Source organism: Catharus ustulatus, chromosome 5 (assembly GCF_009819885.2).
Source record: "Catharus ustulatus isolate bCatUst1 chromosome 5, bCatUst1.pri.v2, whole genome shotgun sequence".
Lineage (NCBI taxonomy): Eukaryota > Metazoa > Chordata > Aves > Passeriformes > Turdidae > Catharus > Catharus ustulatus.
In genome coordinates, this window is record NC_046225.1 from 57,015,344 (window position 1) to 57,030,236 (window position 14,893).

The 14,893-nt window shown below is 36.7% G+C and overlaps 1 protein-coding gene across 2 annotated transcripts in view; it reads right to left on the reverse strand.

Moving 5' to 3' along the window:
- The window catches only part of TBC1D19 (TBC1 domain family member 19), a 51,380-nt gene that overhangs the window by 8,138 nt on the left and 28,349 nt on the right, over positions 1 to 14,893 (reverse strand). For both annotated transcript variants that reach the window (XM_033060360.2, XM_033060361.2), the window contains exons 12-14: positions 9,884 to 9,958; positions 9,438 to 9,500; positions 1,884 to 1,968 (exon numbers count right to left, since the gene is read on the reverse strand). In XM_033060360.2, the coding sequence (XP_032916251.1) occupies positions 1,884 to 1,968; positions 9,438 to 9,500; positions 9,884 to 9,958 (223 nt within the window). The remainder of the gene's footprint in view (positions 1 to 1,883; positions 1,969 to 9,437; positions 9,501 to 9,883; positions 9,959 to 14,893) is intronic.

The window sequence follows — 14,893 nt, forward strand, 5'->3', positions numbered from 1 at the left end:
GCTTTTAAACAGATACAACCACAGATAAAAAATATTCAAGGCTTCATTTAGGTCTGCAACAGAGGAAGATGGATATTCTGATATAACAAACAAATATTTGAGCAATCTGCTGGACACAAAAGACTTAATTTAAGTCAAGAAAATCACTGATCTTATAACTTTTTATTTTCCCTGCAAAACGAACACATTATACTATTAAACCATATTTTAACTATAGAAACTAATAATCTGAAATCCATTAATAAAATTTAACCATTTATTTAGAAACATAAAGGTGTTATTAAATATAATTACAACTAATTAAAACTTGCAATTATTTTTGTTCTAAAATGAGAACATTCAACTAAAAATTTAATTAATTACATAAGAATTTATAGAATATCCTGTGTACTCTATTTACTCTTCACAATAGAATTTAGCACACGGAATTTTTGTGGGAATCTGAACCTAGCTATTTTCCTATAGCATGAACAAACTAAAATAAAATAAAAATTAACCGGCAAAAATCCTGCCTACTACCCCATGAAAACAAAATCTAGTATTTTCCAATTATACAAATGAATGGTTTCATTAAACTAAAAATTATTTTCTCCTTTTCCTTCCAATAGTTTGCTTGTTGTGCAGCCAGAAATTATAATCTGGGAGGATGAGTATTTATAGCATAAAGCACATCTCTTGGAAAATCAGCTAAAAATAGGACATACAAGCCTTTTGGATTTACACTGCACAAATTTAGGTATCAGCAACATCATTCTCCATATTTGTCTAGGAATATGCAGGATGTTCTCCATAGCTGTGTTTCTGGACTGCCATTGCTCTGTGTCTGAAATGAGACCTGGGATCACACTGCTGTTCTGCTCTCAGGTGAGTCCTTTGCTTATTTCAAGCAGTAGGTAAAGAAAAACCCATAATTCAGTGGAAGACAGTAAAAAAAACCAACAAAAAAGGAATTTAAAAATTAGAAAACAAACTTATAGCAACATCAGGAGCAGCAAGACAACTGTCAGCAGAGGTCCTGCGCAAAAAAGTACTGAGGGATCATATTTGGCTAAATACACAGGCACCAGGACCAAGGAAATAAAAGGGAATGTAGAAGATGATGGTACATGGGAAAAAAAAGGCGACTGGATTACTGAATGACTCAAGAAAGAAGGCAACATTAGGAATCTCTAGGTAAAATCAAGGCAGGTGAGGTTCTAAGATGCATGGAAACATCCAGAAGAATGGCATGAGAAGCTGGCAGAGAAGGCAAGTGGACTGAATCAAGAAATCTAAAGATTGTTAAGAAAAATAAAGAAACCTCAAGTCAAAGACCATCCAAAAACAAGCTAATACTCTGGAAGATGCCATGCTTAAAAAAAAAAATAAAGAATCAGTGCTCAGTATTCTTGGTAAAGCTCTACTCTCCCATCCTTTTGAACAGAGCCCACAATTCTTTAGCAACATGTTCTGCTCCTATCTACAAATATTTGCAAAACTCACTACTTTGCAAAGAAAACATTCTATAACAACTTCCAGTTGCTAAATTTATTGGAGTTGCAGAAGACAATATTTCCTATTTAAATGTCAAATGTCGAGCTGTGATGAAGACAGACATTGTCATGATTTTACCACTTTGTCATAGTTGTGTTTCATTTCTTCTGGTAAAACATTGCAGAATTATACACAGAAAACTGAAGTAAAAGAACAACATTACAATTTGTGATCAGCTTGTAAACTGTCATGATAGAATCTGTGCAGAAGTCAGTCAGATACACTTTTATTAACACTCTTTAAAGTGTAGTCTACTAGGTGTAATGAACACAAAGCAAATTCACATACTGTATTAGTGCATCAGTCAACAAAAATCTACATTATCTTTTTTTAAAAACAACTCTTTTTACCTCGTATGTATGATTTGGGTGGGGTGGCACTACTGTAAGTAAAGTGCTCCAATACAGATGTATCTCGGGAAAAACACAGTAACACCTGCAGAAGAGAAAGTCAGCTGACTAACTGGATCAAAGCAATGTCAAACAAATTTAAGGACCTGTCTAAATTAGCACCTTAGTTTATTTTCCTGTTCAAATTTCCAGACTCACTTTGAACGTGCTATAATTTTACATTCACCTTTATTTGTAATCAATTTTATATGCACATTCTTCAACCCTCCTCCTTCCCTCTTGGCAGGTGTTTATCCCCTTCTGTCACAACATTAGTGACTCTATGTACCTGGCTGCTTTTACATTTTTAGACTGTTTTTCTACTCAGTTACTATGACCTAGGGATGTCCTAGTAAGTGAATAAGCAAATGAAACATTTACACTCTGTGTATGCAGTTCTGGAAGAACTTATATTTCCTTTCATTACTGGGATCTTTACAAAATGTTTGCATGCAATTCAACTCTGTCAAAAAACAGATTATAATGTTCACCTCGTATCCTAAAGATCAGAAATGTACATTGTATACTCTAAAGTATATTTGGGGTTTAATGCTCACATAAATTAAACAAACTGTATTAACAGCAACTGAGTATAAAATTACACAATGAAAGTATTCGTAGAAAAAAAAAAAGAATCTCATCCTATCTGGAGTTGTAAAAAATATAGTGATTATTATTGTGCTTTAAATCTTAATGCTTTCACGCACTGAAAGGCTGCACTAATGAAGAATGTACACAAGAGGGCAGACATAAGGCTGATTTCAAGTCTCAGCTGACTTTTGCACACCTGAATCCCTCTCTGTTGGGGTGTAAGCCCAGATGGAAACTAAGCATCACTCAGATGCTCACTCAACCCCTTCCCTCTCCACCCTGATGGAATGGAGAGGAGAATCGAAGTAAAACTTGTAGGCTGAGATAAGAACAGTTTAGTAAGTGAATAATGGCAAATGATAATAATAATGATAATAAAATACTAATGCCAGACCCTTCCCAAACCCAGATGGGCCACCCGATTCCAGGTAACTCCTCCCAGTTTATATACTGGCCATGACATTCTGTGCTGTGGAATACCCTTTTGATCAGTCCTGACTATGCTCTCTCCCTGTTTCTTTTGTGCACCTCCTCACTGGCAGAGCATGAGACAATGAGAAAGTCCTTAACTTAGGATAAACACAACTTAACAATACACCAAAATATCAGTGTGTTTTCAACACCACTCTCATTCCCAATCCAAAACACAGCACTGTAACAGCTACTGAGAAGAAATTAACTCTACCCTACCTGAACCCAGGACATGCTGCTCTTGAAGATTTAAGAATTTATTTTAACCATAGGCAAGGTGTAAAAGGAGGAAATGTTTCACTATTAATTCATTGTGAATAAAAATGAATGGATTTTTTTTTCCCACTCATTGGTGCAAACATCTTCCACATATAAGCATTTGCCAAAAGGAGACATGCAAAATGACACATCTGAATATTATTGCTTTAAATTTTTTTTTTATGGAAAGCAAGTAATATTTTGAAGCTTTTTTTTTTTGAATTTCAGAACTATTCCTCAAATACAAACATCTTTCAAAAACGAATAATACTTTATTTTAAACAGTCTAAGCTAAATATTATTTTTGTGCAATGCACAACCATGTTCATAGCTGCCAAAATAACACTGACAATAACAATACACAGGCAAATGTAATTCTATGTGTATGTTAACTGAGGTGAACGAAAGAGAAACTAATCTGAACAGGACATAAACTATGTTCTCTCTTAGAGGAAAGAATGTGACCTTTATTTGAGGCCCTCTTTTTTTAGGAATACAGTGTCCAGTACTGGTATCTGGAAGTCTTTAAATGAAGACTCTGCATCTTTATAAACTATAGACTCTAGTTCAAACCTAAGTTATGACTACACTCAAAAAACTCCGGGCAAGGTTCTTTGCATGTATTCATTCTGCAGGACGTAAGACCAAAGTGATCAAATTGAACTTCTGGCCCTAAATAAAGAATTTACAAATTTACTAATCCATGTGTTATTATCCTCACTAATAAAATGATAGTGCTAAAGAAACAATGGCAGAAACCCCTTTTCAACACCCAGAAATATTAACCAAATTATTGGATACTTACAATCCAACTGAAAAGAAAACCACTGAATTCAAATCACTGAGGGAAAGAAAAAACCCAAAGCCAAAGCTTTTATCAAAAAGCAATTACTTTATTAAAAGTACCTGTATTTTATTTCAATAGTTACGAAGAAGTAATAAAAATAAGTAAACTTTGGGTAAAAGAAAGCAAAGATATTAAAGGAAATAAATGACATAATTTCACAGCATTTTTCCTAAAACCAATTGTATGCTACTAAAGAGATTCCAATAATGTAACAAAATATCCTCTGCTCAATGACCTGGAAAACTTAAGAGGCAGTAACTAGTCATGTAAAAATGCCATAAACCCAGTGCAAACCCAGAAATAATGTATCAGGTTTAAACTAACATTTTCATTATCTATCTTATTTAGCCAATATTTAATTCCATTTATCATACTAAATCAATAAATAATGTCCCATATCACAGTGACTCATACCACAAAATCTTTGCAGAGGCTATAGAACAAAATAATTTGGCAGTAAAGCATTTGCAAATTAGGTTGGAAGAGGAAATTATCAGGGAAAATGGATAACCTTTTTCTAGAGCAGAGTCTGAAGAATACCATAAAATAGCAATCACAACTAAAGCAACAAATAATTAGAAGGTTGAGATATACTCTGCTTCAAAGCCTTGCAGTAAAACTAGCCACATAATTTCTCAAAGATTTTTGGTGAGTCTCCTTCAAACTATTAAAGACAGTTTAGTCTTTTTTATTATTTTCATTCTGTAGCTATAAATATCTTAAAAAAGGGAAAACATTCAACTGGGTTATATATTGAGAATGATGAACAAAATCTATTTCTGATGGTCTTAAAAGATTATATCATATATTAGTTCATACTTCTTCATAGTCTATAACCCTGTGCCTACTGTGTCAGTTAATGACTAATTAATGCCATGGTAGTCTACATAACGAATTGAAAATAAATAGGAATCAGATTTTCACATCCCAAGATGAAGATCATCTTTCACTATTAAATCAAGGAAAATGCTTGTAAAATATTTTAGTAAACAAATATTTTAGTGAACAAATATCACTATTTGAGTTGACATTATTCAGACAATTTGCAAATTTCAGAGAATCACAGAATCACTAGGTTGGAAGAGACCTTCAAGATCATCAAGTCCAAACCATACCCTAACATCTCAACTAAACCACAGCACCAAGTGCCACATCCAATCTCTTTTTAAACACATCCAGGGATGGTGACTCCACTACCTCCCCAGGCAGACAATTCCAATACTTTATCACTCTTTCCATAAAAAACTTTTTCCTGATATCCAACCTGTATTTTCCTTGGTGCAGCTTAAGACTGCGTCCTCTGGTTCTGTCAGCTGCTGCCTGGAGAAATAGACCAACCCCCACCTGCCTACAAACACCTTTCAGGGAGTTGCAGAGTGATAAGGTCACCCCTGAGTCTCCTTTTCTCCAGGCTAAACAACCCCAGCTCCCTCAGCCATTCCTCACGGTGTTTGTGTTCCAAGCACCTCACCAGCCTTGTTCCCTCCTCTGGAGGTGCTCCAGGTCCTCAACATCCTTTCTAAACTGCTGTTGACCAGCACTGCCAAGTCCCTTTCTGCCTGGGCACTGTCCAGCCACCCAATCCCCAGCATATAACATTGCAGGGGGTTACTGTGGCCAAAATGCACGACTTAGCACTTGGATTTATTAAACTTCATCCTATTGGACTCTGCCCATCCATCCAACCTTTCCAGGTCTCTCTACAGCACTCTTCTGCCTTTTTTTCAGATTGATACATGCTCCCAGCTTAGTGTCATCTGCAAAATTACTAATGAAAAACTCAATACCCTCATCCATGTCATCAATAAAAATATTGAACAGGACTGGCCCCAGCACAGACCCCTGAGGAACACCACTGGTGACTGATCCCCAGCTGGATACAGCACTGCTCACCACCACTCTCTGGGCCTGGCCATCCAGGCAATTCTTAACCTAGCAAAGAATGTTCCTGTCCAAGCCACAGGCTGCCAGTTTTTCAGGAGTGTGCTGTGGGAGGTAGTGTCAAAGGCCTTGCTGAAATCCAGGTACACAACATCCACAGCCTTTCCTGCATGCACCAGGTGGGTCATTTGGTCATAAAAGGAGATCAGGTTGGTCAGACATGGCCTGCCCCTCCTAAACCCGTGCTGGCTGGGTCTGATACCCCGGTCATCCTGTAAGGGCTGTGTGATGACATCAGTATAAACTGTTCCATTACCTAACCAGGTACTGAGGTCAGGCTAACTGGCCTATAATTACCAGGATCCTCCTTCCCACCCTTTTTATGAATGGATGTCACACTTCCAGTCATCTGGAACCTCACCAGCATCCCAGGACTGCTGGTAAATGATGGAGAGAGGTTTCACAAGCTCATCTGCCAGCTCACTCATCACCCTGGGGTAGATCTCATCTGGGTGCACAGATTTATGAACATCCAAGCAGCTCAGCAGTTCTCTGACTGCCTCCTCTCGGATAATAGGGAGACCATTCTGCACCTTGACACCATCTGCTGACCCAGGAGGACAGTTGTCCTGAGGACAAGCTGTCTTCCCACTAAAGACTGAGGCAGAGAAGGAGTTAAGCACTTCTGCCTTCTCTTCATCTGCAGTTATTAAGTTCCCTCCCAGATTCAGCAGAGAACAAAGTTTGGTCTTACCCTTCCTTTTGCCATTAATACATTTGAAAAAACCATTTTTATTATCCTTTATAAAAGTTGCCAAATTAAGTTCAAACTGAGCTTTGGCCTCTCTAATTTTTCCTCTTACATGCCCTAGCAAGCCCCTTAAATACTTCCTGAGAGACCTGACCCTCCTTCCAAAGATGATGATACATCCTCTTTTTATTCTTAAGTTCCTTCAAACCCTCATTGCCCATCCAGGCTGGACATTTGCCTCATTGATTAATCTCTGGCACACAAGAACAGTTTGTTCCCATGCCCTCAAGATCTCTGTTTTGAAGCATGCCCATCTTTCCTGCACTCCTTTGTTTTTAAGGACTGCTTCCCAAGGAACTCTCTGAGTAAGTCTCCTAAACAGGCCAAAGTCTGACCTCCAGGAGTCCAATGTAAGAATCTTACTGATGTTCCTCCTGATTTCACCAAATCAAATTCATGGTCACTGTGCCCCAAGTGGCCTCCAATCACATCTCCCACCAGCACATCTCTATTTGCAGACAAGAGATCTAACATAGTCCCTCCCCTGGTGAGCTCACTGTGACAAAAAGTCGTCCTCCACATTCCTGGACTGTCTCTTTTCTGCTGTATTGAGTTCCCAGCAGATATCTGGTAGGTTAAAGTCACCTACAAGAACAAGGATTGGTGATCCTGAAACATTCACCAGCTTATTCACAGAATAAGTTGTCTACCACTTCTTCCTGTTTAAGTGGATGACAACTCCCAGTAGGGTGTCAGCTTTGTTGGCCTTGCCCTTAATTCTTACCAATAATCATTCAACTTCATCGTCATTAGTTTCAAAATCCACGGCATCAAAAGCCTCCCTAATATAAAGTGCACTCCTCCACCTCTTCTCCCATTTCTGTCTCTTCTGAAGAGTTTGTAGCCATCCAGTGCAGCCCTCCAGCTGTGTGAGCCATCCCACCATGTTTTCATGACGGCAACTACATCCCAGCTTTGCTGTTTTACCATGGCTTCTAGCTCTTCCTGTTTATTACCCATGCTGTGTGCATTGGTGTACATGTACCTCAGCTGGGCTACTGATTTCACCCCTAACTCAGGCTTACCACCCTTGGGCCCAGCTGCATCCCCTGCCCCCTTCAATCCCAGTTTAAAGCCCTCTCAATGAGTTCTGCCAGTTCATGAGCTAAAATCCTTCTGCCCTTAACAGAGAAATGGAGCACATCAATTTCCAGCAGGCCAGGTGCTGTAAAAGTTGCCCCATGATCAATATGACCCAATATTCTGCTGATGACACCATCCCTTGAGCCACTTGTTGATGGTGTGAGCTCTCCTATTCCTTTAGTCGTTTTTCTGTGCCACCAAAGGGACTGAGCAGAACACTGCCTGTGCTCCTGTCCTATCAACCACTCTAAAGTCCCTTTTAATTGCCCTGACACTCCTCTTTTCAATCTCATCAGTGCCAGCCTGGAGTATCAGCAGTGGGTAATCATCAGAGGGCTGAATCAGCCCAGGGAGTCTCTTGATGATATCCCATACCCTAGCCCCAGGGAGGCAGACCTATGGGGCTTCTGTTCCCCTCAGAAGGGAGTCACCCACTATGACTACCCTTCTTTTCTTTTTGATTCTAGTGTTGGTGATCTGTCTGACAGGTAAAGCATAATTGGGAGGTTCACTGGGCAGAACATTTCCTTCTACGTCATTTGGTTGGCGCTCTGGATCCAGGGCCTCATACCTATTCTGAATGACACCTGGGTAGGTGATGGGGGTTGTGAGGAAATTTTAATTCTGAAACAAATTCAGATACAGATCTTAATATTGTGCCTATTTTTAAATAAAAAAGGTCATAATTTCATGAGGTTGTAGTTTTAACTGCTAATGTTTAAATGCAGAATTATATGCAGACATGCTTGAATAGTATGCTTAAACAGTACTGCATATTTTTACATCTATATGGACTAAGCAGCATTAAGGACAGTTTCTTGCCTAGTTAAATTACTGGCAGTTTTACATATTCCCATCAAAAAAGAAATTATTTAGTTTCACATAGCTCTAAACAAAAAAATTAAGCAAGTCTAAAATAACACATATGACTAATGAAATCAAAAGTGTTGTGGAAATGTTAAGTTTGCAGCATGACAGTTATGTTGACACTGCAATCAACTACATATTAGGAAATTCATAGATGTAATCTCCTTCTAATTATGGGCATTTGATAGGCACAAAGACAATTCTTTATTAAGTAGCTGGATTCCTGATTGCTAGAAACAGCTTTATGATGGGAGCAATCCTACAAGTAACCATATCTGTCACTGCCTTATTCAGAATCAATGTATTTAATGCTTATTGTAACAGGTCACTGTAAAGCAAGGGGGGTTTAAAATGGAACCCTGAATATACTTCTCAAGTCTTAATTTCTCTGTACACAGCAGATTTTAATTCTTGACGTTTACTGCAAAGCTGGAAAGGAGAAAAAATATGGCTGACTTCATATTTTCTAGCTTAGTGCACTGGAAAGACATTGTGTATGGTCCTTCATAGCAGGAGTTTTAGAAGCTTGCCCTGCTTAATCTGTTTAAGTGTCGAAGTTTGCTATTCAGAAGGGAAAGTATATGTGGCAAACAGATGTATCTGTCCCACTGTGCTCTGTCTTATAAAGGCAGTTTTCCTTCCAAAGATGATACAATCCCATAGAAGTATACCTTCTAGGTTTTCTAATATAAAAATAGTTACATACCTGATATAAATAATCCTCAAATACAAAATAGTAGTCATCGTTGCTTGCTGTCAGCTTTACATCCTATAATAAAAAATACAAGAGTTTGAAGCCAAAAGACATTTCTTCAGACTCCCATAGAGGCTAAACTTAACATGGTGATAGAAGACACTTTCATTCAAAGAACTACAGTTAAGCTGGGGTTATGACTATAGTCATAGTCTGCTGGGGTTCTTTCTCATAAACCCAGTTACTCCTTCAAATGAAGATACCATTCCTTCATGACTTTACAGTTCAACTCAAATGTCCTACATGAGAGACAACACAGGCACAATAATAAGTACACACTAATTATTTTTACACTTCTCAAAACCAAACCATCTAGTATTTTCTTTATTAAAAAAACCAACAAGATACCAGTGTCACGAGTACATAAATCACTCACTCACGGTTAGTGAATTACTTACTTTGTAAATCAGGCTGTCCACTAAAAGGTCGTGTTGAATCACATTTGACTTAAGCTGTTCATAGTACAGGATGTCCTAAAATTAAGAATATTACCATCATCTGTCTGAGACATGACCTGAATTTATATTTAAAGTAAAGAAATTAATTTTCAGCAATTGAAGAAAAAAAAAAAAAGGCATGTATTCAACTGAAAAAGCACTGCATATTTATGAAGTATCTCTCATGGTTCTTTATAGTTTAAGCCCTAAGAAATGAGATTTGAGACATTATAAAATGAGAATGAAGGGACTACTTCAAACCAAAGACCCATATCTTCCAACCTTTGGTTCTCTCTACACCTAAAATCTTTTCAATGCTCAAAATCATTGTATTTTATTTCTTTGTTACCCTCTGTTTTCATGCATTTCTCCACTAATAGGTTCTGTCTTATCTTTAAGCATTAATGAGTTACTGCAAATATTTGACATTAAACTAATATGAACCTGAGGATAGTTTAAATCTGTACAAAGATGAAATGATAAATACATATAAAAAATTGTTGAAGAGTACAAAAAACTAGGACCTGTTTTTAAACTCCAATTATTTCCTGAATGTCTATAGACCATACACACAGGTGAAACAATAGGGAAGAATCAGAACAAACTTCTCAGCTTTTATTTATTCTATCCTTTCCTTCTTAGGGAGAGCTTGCAAAGGAAAAATAGAATTAAATATCACACTCTCATCCTGTAACTCCCAAATCCCTAAATATCTCTCTGCCATTACACCTACAACTGAATAACAATTTCTGATTGATCTGAATTAATTGATAAATTAAGTAAGCCATCCCACTTCACAAAACTGTTTTGATTTCAAGGTATCTATATGGACACCACACAAATATTTGTATATTCCAAACTTCACAGATTTACTGTTGATCTCTTTGAAAAATAAAAGCCCAGGGTAAGGATTTGAAGAACAAGTGAGAAATAAGATGAAATCTTGAAAGAGAGAGAATGGGGAATAGTACACACTTAGAAACTATTAGAATTAACATATTACTAAACTGCTAAGTTGAAATTAGGACAAAAGCTGAATTTGCTAAGCACTGATGCCTCCCACAGGGAAAATATTAAAATTTTCCTTCTGAGAAATAAAAAAGGGGTGGTATAAATATTATACTATTTCTGTAGGAAGGATCAGACATAAATATTTACTCAATGCAAAGTATCTCCAGTATGAACATAGCATTTTTTTCTTCAAAGCTACAAAGAACTACTCAAATACTCAACTCATCATTTTAAAGCATCAATACTGTAGTTCTAATCAAATGTAACACTGCCAAATGAGTAACATTGTTTTTGCCATCTCCAATGACTGTCTATATTAAAACACAAGAAGCTGATATTAAATAAAAACCCAACCAAAACCAAAGAAACCACAAACCAAAACCATGGTCATGGGGTTGGAACGCAGATGATCTTTAAGGTCCCTTCCAAGGCAAACCATTCTATTATTCTAAGAAGACCAGAAGGATAAGCTGTTCACTTGAAACAGAACTCATGCAGAAAAAAGTTTAGGAAACAAACCAGAAATTATTAAAAAAAGACTTGCAAAGCTAACACAATTATAACCATTGTAGGAATAAAGGTTTTAACTCCTTACTTGCCATTCATTTTTTCGGAAATTGTGATTGCTTTGATGCAAAATGAAGCTGGGCTTGGGAATCATGCCAGATTTTCAGCTACAACTTGTCTACAAGAGATCTTGCCCCTGCCTCTTAGTAAGACAAGAGGCTTGTGACCAATGCTGTATTAATAAATTTATTCCTCAGATCTGAATCAATAACAAGATTTACTTTTAAGACACAAGACTCTGGTGATCAGTCTCTCACTTTGACAGTGAGTAATATTTTAAAAGCTTCACTCAGCCTTTAAAAAATATTCAAGTTCTTCTTTTACTATTTATTGGCTGCATTTCTTTCTCCAGATGAGAAATTCCACTACTGACAAGTTTCAGGAGTGTCTAAAAAAGTGTTACATTTCTTATGTTATTTAAAATGTTTTCAGTTACAAAATAAAAATCTTACCATTTTCATCTGATTCAATATTTCTTCATCTGCCAAATCTTCATGTAACATTGATTTGTAAACATTTTCCCTTTTAAAAATATGTTGCATTTTTATATAGACTGCAGCTTTTCTGAAAATTATATACCCACACCTCCAATATACTCATCTTTCCAAATTGAATAAAGCACACTTCAGGACTGCAGTGGACCAACCTTCTCGACCTTACAGAGTCAAAATTTCACCCAAAACATTCATATTATATCCACTTGAGAGCATAAAGCTCTGAAAGGAGCTCATGGGCAAGAGAGCAGTATCTTACAGCAGAATTCAGCAAAGCTACTTTAAGCAGAATCTAGATATTCACCTTCTCTGAAATAAAGGTTTGGATTACTCAGCAGCCTCTGTGCTGGCACCTTCAGTCTACCTGAAATCCCTGTCACTAGAGCTACAGTCACGAAATCCCCAGAGCTACACTTTCACTAATGGCAGGTCATGACCCATTTTTAGTTACCCTTCCCATGTGATTTGCCTCTTGCATTTGCCTCTTAAATCTAACAAGGACAAAACAAAAACCTAATCAGATTACACAAAGAGAAATCAGACAAATGGGTTAAAGGAAGACCCTCATGGTAAATACTTGAAGAGAGTCCAAAGCTTATTCTCCTTTTAACAGAGATCTGTGAAATCTACTTGTAAAGTAGATCCTTCTCCAGCCAAAGATGATGACAGTCTGTTACTGTAACTGGATTTTCCACTGTTTGAATGGTACAGTGAATGGGAACCTTTGGCTACTGATCCTAATCTAAAAAACTGTTCTGATAAGACAGATATACATAATGCCCATTATGAACTTCCCACCTCACCTATTCATCACCTTTTGAAACCTTGGAAACTACATTCAGTAAAACCTATAGCAAAGTAAAGCATTACTGATTTCTGCATGCTGGAATTCTCAGAATTAAGATTTTTCACCTAACTCAAAAAAATTAGAGGGGAAGAAAAAGCCTAGCAGATAATGAACAAATGTCTTTCCTAAGCACTGTTTCAGTAGCATGCAGGGAATAAACAATTGTGTAACACTATGAACAGAACAAAAAATTCTCAGTAAGTGTGTGCCATCCATTTAGTGCAATGAGACAGACATCCCACAGGAAATAACTGTGATTCTGTGATTCAAGATCATATGATTGAAATATATATACAGCAAATTGGACTGTTTACACAGACAACATAAACTGTGACACTGTTCACCTTCAGATGTTTGTCTTTGCAACCTTTAAAGGCTCTTTTAACACAGTTCCTCTAAAGTGTACCATTACAAATAAAAACTGAGAAACAATTTATTGCCAGGTAATGTGTTCATACATTTCTAAATAATCCTGCATACCAAGCTCACAGTTTATCATTTTTATGATTACAATGCTAGATTGTTAGTATCACCCTTGCTTGGTTGTATATTAGCTGTATACAGAGGCTGAGCTCTACCAAATAAAATTTTCCAAACAACAATATTGGATGCTAGCACACACAATGCTGCCCATACAAAACCCTCATAATGTTTCACATTAAAGAAAGGAAATTCACAGTTCATGTGATTTAGAGATTCATACAGCTATAAATGTAATAGAGGCTAAATTGCAAATCAGAAATATTACAGCAAGGAATGTCTGCAAGCAGACAACTCAACCCCAGCAGAGAAACTGTTTTCAAGAGGTAGCAAAGTGTTAGATAAATCCATAAAATCTATGTGAAATTCAGCAGATCATAAAACAGCTACATGTATATGGAAAACGGCCTTGCTATACCTTACAAAAAAATAAAGCCATGTATTCAGTCTATGCAGGAAGAACATCTCAGGGTGTGTTAGCATTTTGGCAGTAGTCACAGCTTACTTCTGTGTAAGAAACATTAGTAAATGTAGTGCTTAAGCTGAACCATGGCTATTCAGTTTGTAACCCACATGCTATTCTACCTGATCCATGGGCAGTCTGCTAGTCTCACTCAGAAAATGGATCTTTTAAATGCATGTACTCAAAGTCCATACAACAACTTTAACTTAGAAGCCAGGATAAAAACTGCTATGCAAAAATAGTCTTGGAAAAGAAAGCAGAAGATTATGACAGCTGTTACATTAGAAGAACAGTTTCAGTTTTGTATGACAGAAAAACATTTACATGGACTTACCTCACAGCTTAAATAATTTTCTCCAACATAGTGTATCTTGTCCCAACTTGATAATATCTGTTTTTATGGGTACTGAGGGTGCATTTTGTATTTCACTGTTTTTCAATCCTTTATTTCAACAATCATAAAGTAGTAGACTGATTTCCCAGTCTACATCACTTTATCTGCCTTTACCACTTTGTCTCAGTGTTATCAATTCCATTTTCTAACCACTTTCCTTCATTTTTTCTAGAGTTCTTTCAGCATCATTACAAAGTATCGCCCCACCACTAATTCTCTGCACACAATCTACTCAGTTCAGTCTTAAGGCTCTGGATCCAGAATGCCTCCTAAAGAAAAACTTCACTCCACTTAGTCTCAGAATAATGTATGTGTACATAGCTTCTTTTTCATCTATAGCTGACAAATATAATTTGCTAAGTGTGTAAAAAGTTACCACAAGGTAAATTATTATGTACATATAAAAGCCTCACATCAAAGTTTCCCCAATTTTACAAAGACCTTAAAGAAGGATTTAACTTTTTAAGGTGTATTAAATTGAACAGCTATGGTATGGCTTTAGATGTTGCAAGAAGTTTCATCGTTGAGGACTTGCATCAAATATAAGGTAAAATGAAAAACTGTGGCTGTACAAGGAAAAATGGAAACAACCCACATCTTACTAGCTCCCCTCTAAGTCTTTTTGCTTATACATATGTAGATTATATGCTAAAATACATAAAGCAATTTATAAGATATGCAAATGCATAACACATCTTTTTATAAAACTTAGTAA